Source organism: Phalaenopsis equestris, unplaced genomic scaffold (assembly GCF_001263595.1).
Source record: "Phalaenopsis equestris unplaced genomic scaffold, ASM126359v1 Scaffold000606, whole genome shotgun sequence".
Classification (NCBI taxonomy): domain Eukaryota; kingdom Viridiplantae; phylum Streptophyta; class Magnoliopsida; order Asparagales; family Orchidaceae; genus Phalaenopsis; species Phalaenopsis equestris.
The window spans coordinates 322,470-335,442 of record NW_018165046.1 but is presented as its reverse complement, the minus strand read 5'-3'; the positions used below and the strand labels follow the sequence as shown (position 1 = coordinate 335,442).

General features: G+C 39.0%; 1 protein-coding gene across 1 annotated transcript in view; it reads left to right on the top strand.

Annotated features, from left to right (window-relative positions):
- LOC110029809 (kinesin-like protein KIN-7I) overlaps window positions 1-12,973 on the top strand; it is a gene marked incomplete in the record, with an annotated part of 111,311 nt that overhangs the window by 92,759 nt on the left and 5,579 nt on the right. The window contains 3 exon segments of the mRNA XM_020732268.1: window positions 123-212; window positions 310-438; window positions 10,253-10,350. Of these exon segments, the coding sequence (XP_020587927.1) occupies window positions 123-212; window positions 310-438; window positions 10,253-10,350 (317 nt within the window).

The window sequence follows — 12,973 nt, the reverse complement described above, 5'->3', positions numbered from 1 at the left end:
GTGGTGTTTTCTGTTCGAGTAATTTGGAGCAGTTTTATCTTGCAGGAAGAAAGGCTTTGTTACTAGAGCTCTCCAATGTGGTGTTTTCTGTTTAAGTAATTTGGAGCAGTTTTATCTTGCAGGAAGAAAGGTTGGCTGATTCTGAATGTTCTTGTAGGGGGTTTCAAGATTCTCTAAATTTGGTCTCAAGGGAGAAAGAGGAGATGATCTTGGTACTAAAGATAATTATGCAAAGAAACTAGATGCCACCTTAACTGCCCTTTGTTTTACTATTTTTTTTTTCTTAGTAATCATTCATTTATTTTGTAGCAACTTACTGAAGCCCTTCTAGAGGTGGAGTTAGAAAAATCAGCTTGGGTCTTCAAAGAGAGACGTCTCAGCGAGAAACTCAATATATCAAATAATGAAATTGTCAAACTACTAGATAGTCTATCAGAGGTATCTTCATACATTATCTCAAATTCTTAAATTTTTTTTTTTTCAAGTATTTCCCATTGGACCTAAAATTTATTCAAACATTGTGTAGTTAGCTGTTTTGCATAGAAGGTGAGAAGTCCAGGAGAATGGGCAGGCTGCCTCAACTGATATTTGAGTCATAGAATTAGATTTTTTGTAGCGAGGGGATGAGACTGGATATTTCAGCCCCCTTCTTGAGAAGTCTTGCATTGGATCCCTTCTGCGTTGCTGGTGTTCGTAACTACAGTAGAATTAGATTCTTTGTAGTGCGGGGATGAGACTGGATATTTCAGCCCCTTTCTTGAGAAATCTTGCTTTAAACGGGATTGCTTCTGAATTGCTGGTGTTCGTAGCTACAGTATTACTTTTTCCCTGAGATTTAATAATGATTACAATTAATTTTAAGCATATTTTTGAAAAAACTCAGACGGTTAAGGTTCCAGTCATTGCGAATGATTTGTGTGATCATCCATTTAGTCCTGCAGTTTGGGAAATTTTTTTCTAATTAATTGGAAGTAAATATCCAAAATAATCTCTGTTTTTCCAAAGTGATCATGGGGTTTTACCTGGTCACTCTCATTTTATAGAAAGCTTGATGCCGGCGTTAACCCAAACGATAATGTAAATACAAATATTAGTGCTGAAATTTAATAGTGCAAACAAAGACTCTTAACAATAGTTAAATAACAACACAAACATAAAAGACACCTTAGGGTGAGGACAAAATCGGTGGGCTGCGGCAGGACACAGGTGGGAGGGGGCTGATTGGAAGGTGGCGGTAGCAGGGAGAGAGAGTGGAAGGCTGTGGGGCAGCGAGCAGGGTGACTGGGAGTCACGGTAGCAAGCAGCCAAGTGGCCGGGAAGAGGGGTTGCGGCAACAGGTAGAAGGTCTGGAGGGAGCTGCCGCAGTAGGCAGCGGGTCTGCAAGGAGCTGCAGCAGCAGCTAGGATGATTGGGGTCATGGCAGTAAGCAGGGAGGTAGGGTAGAGGGTGCAATAACAGGAACTGGGTGGTTGCTGGTAGAAAGGATGCTGGAAAAGCACTTGGGGGACTGATGGCGGGAAGTGGGGTGCATTAGCAGGAGCTGGGTGGCTGCGGGTAGAAAAGCTCTAGGAAAACCAACTGGTGGATGGCAGTTGGAAATGAGACTGCAGGAAACAGTCCAGGTGGGCTGTCTGGCAGCTGCAACGAGAGGAAGGATGGTGGCAGCAGAGGAAGGGTTGCTGCGGATGGTGGAGTTGGGGTTAACCACCACCTTAGGGTGAGATACAGCTAGAGCATCACTCGTCCTTGGATATAGCCGTAAAAGAGAAAGGTGTTGTTATGAATTATATTCAAGTCACTAATGACATGCATACTAGAGTTGTTACTTGTTTTCGAACAGAAAGAGGATTGAGCAAATATTTTCCTATTTCAGTTGGATTACATCAGGGATCGGCTTTAAACCTATATCTTTTTGCTTCAGTTATGGATGCTCTTATTGGGCATTTACAGGAGGTTGTGCCTTGGTGTATGATTTTCGCTAATGTTATCCTTGTGGATAAGACTAGAGAAAATTGATAAGACTAGAGAGAATGCTCAGGAAAAACTTGAATTATGGAGGTCTACATTGGAGTCTAAAGGTCTTCGTTTGAGTAGAACTAATGCTGATTACATGGAATGTAATTTCAGTGGTAGTAGTTGTAGTGATAGCTGTAATTATGGGTGATCAAATTATTAAAAAAAGTTTGAACGCTTTAGATATCTCGGGTCTATTGTTCAAATTGATGGTGATATAGATGGGATAGAATTCAAGGTCGAGTCTATTGTGTGATAGAAAAGTACCGCTTAGATTGAAAGGAAAATTTTATAAGATGGTGGTGAGACCTGCAATGCTCTATGGTGCTGAATGTTAGCCTTTAAAAGAGAAGCATAAAACTAAGTGTTGTCGAGATGAGAATGTTTAGGTGGATGAGTAGTTTTACACTTAGAGACAAAATGCGAAATGAATCTTTCCTTGATAGGGTTGGTGTAGCTCTAGTGGCAGACAAATTTAGAAAGAGTCGTCTTAGATGGTTTGATCACATTAACCGTCGACCCCACCTAGTGAGATAAAGGCAGAGGTTAACCTTAGACTACTTCGTTAGACTTGGACATATTGTATAAAAAATGATCTTATTTTATTAGAATTAAATGAAAATATGACACCCAATAGGACGCAATGGAGAAAAAGGATTCACGTAGCCTACCCCACTTAGTGTGATAAAGGTTTGTTGTTGTTGTTGTTGTGTTTGAAACAATAACTAATTTATTTTAATTTAATATAATATCCCAAAATAAATAAGTCAACTTTAATCATCGACAAGATCACCTTCAAATACAAGTTCCCCATACCTCACTTGGATGATCTCTTGAATCAGTTGCATGGAGATATTAATTTTTCCAAGATCGACTTACGCAGTGAATATCTCTAGATTACGATGAGACCAGGGGATGAGTGGAAGAATACTTTCAAGACAAGGGATGAATATTATGTGTGAACGATCATGTCGTTCGGGTTGTTTAATGCACCCTGTACTTTTTGGGGTTGATGAATCAAATGTTTCGTGCTCACATCAGTAAGTTCGTAGTGGTGTACTACGATAATATTCTTATGTGCAGCAAATCTGAAGAGGAGCAATTTCAACACCCGATGATGTTTTTGAGGTTGTGGTCAGAAAAGTTATATATTGTTACGATCCGGAGCAGAAGTCGTCATGATTTTCCACCTCCATCGAATTTAGAACAAACAGATTTCTTATTTTAATAATTCAAACAACTCAATGAAAATACAAAGATAAGAACCTACGATTTGAGAGGTAGGCGATCTCTCGGACTTTTTACAATTCGAGAGATAGAAAATTTGTCCCAATCCCAAGACCTAAGATTCATGATCCAATCTCATGGATAGCCTAACCTTAGACATAACAACATATTTACTACCAACAACAATAATATTAAAAGAAAAAATTGCCCTTATGCGTACAAAAGTCAAATTTGCCTTAAGCTAGACGCCCCCGTAACAATACTCCCCCCTAAAAGACACCTTTTACTCAAGGTGGGAAAAAATATGAGTGTTCATCCTCCCCCACAGTTCTCTCTATTTCTTCTTTCTCTGCTTTTTAGTCCTACACTGTGAGAATTTGTAATCTTCGATCCTTGCGACGGTGTTCTGGAGTAAACTTCTCTTCACACCAAAAATATAACCCCTGGCTTGCTTCTCTCGGATCTCTGTTTTTGTGAGGCGCTTGAGTGTTGCTCTCGATTGTGGTCCATTATTCCTGTCCGGTGCAGCCTCCCTCTAGACTTCCACTGTTTGCACTTTTGACATTGACATGGTTACAATCATTTTGTACGACACTCTACCTGCGTTACTCCTGTCGGCTTTCTTCATCTGGTTCTTGTCTTCCACTACCTGGGCTAGCTTTATCATCTACTCAATTCCCCTCCAATCTTGCTTCAAAAATTTGTCGCAGTCATCGCGACAATAGTTCAAATTTTCCTCTATATTCCATGATCATCCCCTTCTCAGTCAAGGCAAAGAATTGCTCATGGTAGGTCTTCTTCCCAAATGGCTCGAAAACATTCCAATGAACAATCTTTAAATTCATCTCACGAACCAATCGGGTATCTAGCCTCTCTCCACTGAAACCAGGCTAAAGCTTTCCCCTCCCAAAACATTCATGTTGTCATGAGTTTCTCCTCTCAATCAAACCCAATCAATGTGAAGTACCATTCCTTCTGATACACCCACTCATGCACGTCTTCCTTCTCGAAGGTCGGCATATTCAATTTTCTAACTCTAACTTATTCACTCCAACTTTCTCTTTCTCTGTTGTTTCCCTCATTTATCGAGGGTGAAATTCCTTCCTTCGATCGTAGTCATATTCCCTCCTTGCTTCTCCCTCTTATTTCCCGTGCTCCTTCAAACCTCTTTCTTAATCCCTTTTCCATGTTTCGGCCAAACTGCCTCCATAAAAAATTTCTAATCCACACCTAATCGGAGGCCTGAGAGAAGGTTCGTAATGGTGAATGTTTTCCTGATGTTCCTCACATTCGATCTCTTTTCCTTTCGATCTTGCCTCAGATTCTCCAGCCAACCTTTGGTTAGGGTTTATAAATTCGATCTCTTTTCCTTTCGTTCTTGCCACGGTTCTCTTTGGTCTAGAGTTTGTAAATTGAGTTGTCTGTGGGTTCTTAGATTGCATCTCAATGAGCCTCTCATGCATCTTTCGAATTTCTTCAATGCTCTCAAATCAGTCCTTCATTTGTTTTCCAGTTAAGAAAACCTGTCATTTATGGTAGCGAACCTTTCTTTCATCCCATATTTGATTTGGTTGATCTCTTCATCCAACTTTTTTTCTAGATCATCCACTTTCTTTTTTCGTCATCATTCCCAAAAAAATTTGATCACAAAGCACCAAAACATCTGCACACTGAAATCTCGTCGATTAATTTGCTTGTCTGTATCACAAGAACGTATGTCGTTATCGATCTGAATAGCGTCGACACAAGTAAATTGAAATAACATCTGGAAGTTAAAATTAGTAGAAGAAATCTTGTTGGGTAAAATAAAGCACAGATTCGTGCAAGCATGATAGCTCGAATCACGCCACCGTAGCCACAATTTTGTCATAAGAGTTGGACGCCGCGTGAACTTGATAAAAAACTCGAAACCCAGAGTTGGAGTTTTTGTACGCTGCTTCCTTGCCGATGGAGTAGAATGGAAGTTTCGGGTATGTGTATGTCGCAATCCAGCAGGTCTTGTAAACCGCGATCCTTGTTGTTGCCTTCCTTGCAAGCTACGATTGCGGGGTGAAAAGCTGTGGCTTGTCACTATAAGCCGCGATTCTATAGCAGCCCTAATGGCGACTGCTTCACACGTGTATGGAGTGGAAAGAGGTGAGCTTTGGCTCTCGGTAAGCCGCTATCCTCCCGCTGTGTTCCGTCGATCTCGTCGTTCCAAGAGACGGGAAGTCGCGATCCCCCCCTCCGCCAATCTCGTCTGTTCAATAGACAGGAAGTCGCGATGATACCTAAACTAGTAGGGGAAATTGTGGAAAACACAGGAACAGACTTTCATTAATATTAAAATAGGATTAAAACATGATTCGAATGAAAATAATAAGACAAACACAAATAACACAAGAAAACACTCCTAAAAGTATTATAATGAATGGTAGAGATCGGCGAGGTGGGTCGGGATGGCTAGCAGGGTTGTGTGGACCACAGAGTGTTGGTGGCAGCGAGGGAAAGGAGCAAAACTGTTGGGGCAGGAAGTTTGAAGGATTTTATGTGTTCAGCAGTGGTAGTGGGGTGGTTGGAACGAGTTTGAACAGAGTCAGAAAGGATGGGCAGCAGAATAATCTGTAGGAAAGGGACCAGTAGGGTGTTGGGATGACGAAGGGAGAGTTCGGTGCTGAAAAGTGGGGATGAGAAGGTTTGGGGAGGGTGGAAGTGAATAATAAAATCACCACCTCAGAGAAGGATACAACCGGAGCACCACCATCTCCTTGTATACAGCCCACAAAGATGGAATGGAACTCCACACAGGAGAACTAAAGACAACACAATCTGAACTGACTCATACACACACCTAGGACGGCAATTTATAGTTTCAAAAGAAACTTCTATGCAAAAGGAGAGAGCGGGAAAGCTAGAAGAATCCAAAAAATCCAAAGTTCCACTATTGGCACCATACAGGTTCACGATTCTTCTCCCTCTCGCGGGCTCCCTCGCTTCTCACATTTGCGCAGAATCACAATCCCGCTGTTCCGCGGGTTCGCGGGCCTCCGTCCTGTGGGAATGAAGCACCCGCATCGGCTGCTTCTAGCACCAGCAATCGGGCGCCTCAGCGCCTGCATCATGCAATCCGATCTATATGTGGCCTTCTTGTCTTCTCTCTTCTTTGATATTGCAAAGATTGATGGTGCTCTCCCAAAATAATAGCTCTGATACCAATTTGTTACAATCCGCAGCAATAATTGTCACGATTCTCCAACGAAATTAGGCAAACAGATTTCTTATTTCAATTATTCAAACAACTCAATGAAAATTCAATGATAAGCACCTACGATTCAAGAAGTAGGTAATCTCTCCCAATTTTTACAATTTGGTAGGAAATATCTCTCAAACCCAAGACCTAAGACTCACAGTCCAAGCTCATGCATAACCTTAGCCTAGACATAACATGTATATTTGTACCCAATAATAATAATAATAGACTAAATTGTTCTTAGGTGTACAAAAGACAAATTAGGCTAGGCGCCCTCGTAACATATACCCACTCGAATAAGTGTCACATCATGTTGTCCTTTTACGAGTGGTTCATCAAGAGCTTCAACATCATTACTACTCATCTGATAAAGCTTTGCTCATCTGATAGAGCTTTTGAAGGGAGAGATGTTTCGATGGACAGAGGCCGCCCAGTCCGGCTTTGATACCTTGAAGGAGAAGATGACGCAATCCCCAGAGATTTCAGTCACTTATTAAAGTTGGAGTGTGGCGCCTCTAATGTGGGAAACGGAGCAGTCCTGAGCTAGGAAGGACTCCCTATAGCCTTCTTCAGTGAGAAGTTGAATATGTCTAGGAGGAAGTATTCGATATACGACAAGGAGTTCTATGCCATCGTGAGGGCCCTCTATCGTTAGCGTCACTACCTGCTGACAAGTGAGTTCATTTTATTCATAGATCATGAGGCATTGAGATTCTTGAACAGCTAAAGTAAGTTGAATGGTAGTCTTTCTTTGGGGGTTTTCCTGACTTCATTCTAGTTTGTGCTTAAGTTCAAGGCCAGAAGTCATAATCCCTTAGTCAATGCCTTGAGTTGCTGCCATTTACTGATTTCCTCGCAGTCTATAGTGGCGGGATCTGAGGGTCACAAAAGAGCTATTCATGGTAGAAGAAGAGGATTTCAAAGAAATATGGGACCATTGTTAGAAGAGGCCCATCGGGTCATACTACCGAGATGATGGTTATCCCTTCCACCGGAACAACTTGTGTGCCCAGATGCTTGTTGAGGAAAATTATCATCCAAGAGAGTCACAAGGGGACTAATATAACATTTTGGCAAAAACAAGACTCTCACACTAGTGAAGGAACACTTTATGTGGTCATTCCTGATGAAAAATGTGGAGCGATAAGTTTGCGAGTGCAGGCTTGCCACCTGGCCAAGACCCGAGTGCAAAACACTAGGTTGTACACGCCTCTATCGGTACTAGAGGCCTCTTGGGTAGACGTCAAAATGGATTTTGTGTTGGGTCTTATGAGGATGCTGCAAAATAAGGATTTAATGATGGCAGTGGTTGACAAACTCTCAAAGATCGCTAATTTCGTGCCATCCCACAAGACGTTGAATGCATCACATGTAGCTGGTTTGTACTTCAAAGAGATCGTTAGGAATATTGCATACCATTGCCTCTTATAGGGATGTCAATTTTTTTAGTCAATTCTAGAGAACCGTATGGGGAAAACTTGTCACTAAACTTCAATTCAGGTCGATTGCTCATCCATAGACAATTGGTAAGATAGAAGTGGTGAACAAGAGCTTGGGAAGCCTTCTAAGGTGTTTCATAAGAAAGAACATCAAGCAAGAGGATCTGCTAATAGCCCATGCCTAATTTGCCTACACATATCCGTAAGCTAGACTACGGGACGCACACCTTTTCAGATCATGTATGGCTGCAATTCCCTCGCTAAATACCAGATTTTTCTACGTCGGAGATTAGTGGTGATGTTGAGGCAAGAGTTCAGGAAATTCAGAGGTTGCACAAATAGGTTGGGAAAGAGATCGTCAAACAGAATCACAAGGACCAGGAGAAAGATAATAAATATAGGAGGAAGATGACATTCTAGAAGGGAGATCTAGTGCTGATCAGACTGAAGAAAGAGATATTTCCTCTGGGTTTGTTTGGAAAACATAGACCCATAGTAGATGGACCTTTAAGAATCTTCAAGAAGTTGAATGAAGTGTAAAAGATTGATTTATCGGATGCACCTCTGCTTCTTTCTACGTGGTAAATTTGACTCTATACTACAAGGACAGAGAAGCTTCGGCAAATGAGGTTGAAGCTCCCTCTATCTCGGGAGATAGACAGGGACGTGAAGACGGAAGGCGGGTGAGGGAAGACTTAACCGACCAATTGGACCGATCCAAAAGTGGACCAAGAGTTTGACCAGCGTCTTCGGGGACTAAAATTGCCGCCTAACATAAGTGAAATCCTCCTTGGTCGCATAATAGTATTTATAGGTATTTTGTGTGTTCTTGGTTTTGTTTTTGCTTTGGGATTTTTGTGAGGATAGCCTTTGGCGTCCCTTTTCACCTCCTAGGGTTGTAATTGACATCGAGAAGGTGCTCCGGCTATAACTCGTCTTAAGGTGATGTGTTTCCTTGGTTTGATTCAGGTGAAATGTTCTTTAAATTGGGTTTTATGCATGTAAATGTCCTTATTAAATATACTTATTAAGCCAGGCTTTCCCAGTTTGATCATCAACCAAGCTTTGGTATGCACAGTTGGAGGCTTTCACAGTTTGAAAGATTTGGGTAATAATAGAGTTTAGGTGTTACATATGTAAATACATGGGATCTGGGTGATATGTATGTAAATGCCCTTATTAAACCAAGTTTTACAGAGTTTCAATTTGACAAAAACCTTTAAGTCCCACATCACAAAATAAAAAAGTAACACCGCTCTTTAAATTGAGAAACGCATGTGTTTCATGTGCTTAGGATACACATGGGCTCAAATGTTAAAAATCTTTGATTATTTAAAATAAATTTGGAATTTTTAAAAATAAAAAGGTATTTTATTGCATATATATTATTGTCAAAGCTGGAGTCGAGCACAAATTGTTTGAATCTGTAATTTGTAAATGAGTTCGAGCTTGAATGAAGTTCTATTCAGCTCAATTCGGTTTCTATTGTACAAGCCAATTTCGAGGAACCCAAACAGAGAAAAAAAATTTAAATTGTGCTGAACATAAATCTATGGTTCACTACTCAGTTCCGTTCAGCTTTACGAACCAATTTTGAGCCGAACACGAACAAAGAAAGATAAATCAAGCCGAACACGAACCTATAATTTACGAGCTAATTTCGAATAGGAATAATTTCAAACGAGCAAAACTTGAGCCAAGTCTGAGCTCGCTTAAGCTCAGCTTATTTAGAACCCTAGGTGAGATACTTGTATGGGCCAGGCGAAGAGAGGCCACCACCAGAAAGTGAGCTTGCTAACTTTTACTTTCTATTTTTTTTATTTAAGATCGTTTGGAAGTAAGAACTGCTTAATGGCTTGTTACTTGAGTAGGTGTCATGTTGAATTATATTGCAAGTCGTTCAACATTTGAGATTCTTATCTCATAAGTTGTTAACAATGTGTGCCATTTACGTGGTTACTCGATTTATTGTGTTTTAGATGCCATATACCAGGATGCTGGTTTAACAAAAAAGATTTATTGTTATATGTTTTCCAATCAAGCTTTATTGGCTTCTTAGTATTCCTAGTTTAGGTTTACATTCATGAAAATATATTGCGAGCCCATTGATGTATCACCAGATTCCTATTTTTGCCCTTACGACTAAAAAATAATTTGACGTTCTTTTCTTTTTATGCTGTTAGATCTTCCGGTGGTATATTATTTTATCTTTTTTGTTGAAATGTGACTAGAATAGTAAAAGTATGGTCATGAGTGAACCTATACACCTCTTTTTTTTTTCTTTTTTTCTTTTTTCTTTTTTTTTTTTTTTTTTATATTTTGTACAATCTTTGTTTAAATGCAGGCGAGAAAAGAGTTGGACTTATGCAATGACCAACGTAATGGTTTCAGTGAAAAGTTATCCCTTTCAGATGAATATATAAAAAGAGAGAGAGACAACAGGTTTTACTCAATTCTTTGTTCTCTTCAGTAATGCATGATTGTATTTTAATTTTTCATCAACAAACATAGGAAAAACCTATTTTTTGAACAATAATTTTTATATTTTTGAACAAAAATTTTTATTTTATTATGATCTTCATGGAATTATTACTAAGACATGCCAACAGCAACATGCTTAAAGCTCACAGACATTGAAATATCCTCTGCAAAAGGGACCTTGATAGGATTGAATAGAATATATAGCTTTAGGTTGAACTATGATGTAGTTCCATCCAGATTCTGAGTACGTAAGCATCAACTAAGTTTTGAATCACAGAACAGATTGAAAATTTATTCTCTCATTTCTCAATCTCGTTCTCAACTCTCTCCTTGTCAAATTGTTTGTGTTCATTGATTGTTTCAATAAAATGTCAGGTAACCTCTCCATGACTAAATTAGGATATCTTTTCTGTGGCTCTTATTGAGAATGGAGATCTCAAAGAAAGAGGAGTTAGTCGGAAAAGCTAGAGAACCCTTAATCTAGCAGGAAAAGCATATATAGTTAAGGACCATTAACTAGATGTCAAAAGTTGTTGAATGCTTAGTTTAAGTCTAACTAGTGGAGTTGAGTACAAAGCTTAGTATCATACGAGCATTGAGTTGACAAAATCAACATTAGACAAAAATTTATGATGAAAAGTTATGGTGTATTTTGCATTCCCAAGGACATGAAGTAAAAACATTAGTTGGAGCTATCAATCCACCATGTTTGGATCTTATGGTTTTCAAACATTGAAATTGTAGATGACTATTCCGATATTAATTCCCTAGAATAAGTAATTAGGAGGATTATTGGATGGCCTCCATGCCTTGGTGGAATGATCCATGTCTTGCATGATTGATGCGTGCTAGAAAATTCGCGGTGGTAGAGTAACGGACTATCGTCTCAGCGTTGTACAAAAGTTCAGCACACCCACAGATGAAAGAGAAACAAGCGGTGATGACTTCAGTCAGAAGTTTTTATGTGGAAAATCCGTAAGGAAAAAACCATAGGACCTAGCCCAGTTGCGAAATTCATTATTAATTGATGATTACAGAAATCCCTTGAATGAGGTAACCCACGGTTGCTAACGAGATCTTCATAATTTAAATGAGTTTAATAACTCGTTTAGACTAAGTAAATTCAAAATAAAATAGTGGTACCGAAACGAGAGAATCGTGGAATCATAACTGGTGTCGCTCTAATCAACTTTAACCCCCGCCCCCCAATTTAAAGAGCTATAACCATAGGGACATTTGATTTGACATCATAACTTGACACTTTAGAAAACTTAAACTTGATACGGCGAGGAGCTTGGAGCTAGCATTATGGGCAACACGACCATCTTCAACAGCATAAGGATCTACAGCAGCATTGATATTCTTCAGCAATCTCTTTCTTTTAGTCTAAATAACAACTAATAGAATTTCGAGATAGCCGCCCAATGCGACTTAAATCATCACACTCTCTTTAGGTTGTGCAACGTATGTCCTAACTAGTTTTAGGTTTCGAAGTTGTCGTGTACGACGTAAACTCTCTTATCTCTACGGGTTATTTGCATAATCAGACATTATGCAAGTGTAAATCCCAAATAATAAAATTGATAGGATTGAACAATTGAATACCACCGTTTCTAACCGTTTCTAAAACGCAACCACATAGTATAATAGTTTGGGAAGTCAATGAGGGTTCTCCTCAGGATCTGTGACGTCCCCTACCTTTTTCTTCTTTCGGACTCTTAAAAATAATTGTTCCTACTTGAGCTACTCTCACTTGTTTTTCCATGTTCTATCGTGTAAACTTAAACTTTGAATTCTTGAAGACTAGTACATTTGATCATTATCGAGAGTTTTCTCAAGTGACCCCCGTCATTTGGGATATAATTAACTATAGGGGTTTGTCTCTATATGGAATGTGAAACACAGGTAAAATAAACCTTACTTAATTTTTGTATTAGGTGAGGAAACTTGTCGGTCACATATAAAAGGTTCGCAGACTAAACGAATGTCACAAATCTCTTAATTTGTATGATTGGGTCCATCACCGAGGTATACACTTATCTTTCGGAAAGATGTAATTTTCGCGGTATCAAACACGATTATATAGACTATTGGACGAATGAGATCCATTCGGCCTCATTTAAAAAAAAAATTTAAACACACTATTTTCAAAACCAAAACTATATACGTCTTATATTAAATTAAATTTAAAAAATTATTTTCAAATCAAAAATTGACCGACAAAACTATACGATATTCTAATGCAGAAGTCAAGATTTGTCATGATTCAAGTTTTTTGCCAAAATTTCGTGGCCTTTGGCTTTCGAAACGTAGGAGTATCTATTGAAGTGATTTTTTTTTTTTAGTTTTTATTTTCAGCAATTTTCTTCCTTTTTTTTGGTCTTTCTTTTCCTCTATTTCTTATTTGGTTATTTTAAGAGAGGACTATTTGTATCTTGTTATTTCCAAATTTTTATAGAATTTTTATTTTGTTTAAGTTTTATGGAGATTGTAATCTCTGTTTTCCTGCTTTAATAGTGTTGTAACATTTTTTTTTTTGCAAGTAGTATTTCTGTATTATGCTTAGGAACATGTGGCGAACCTC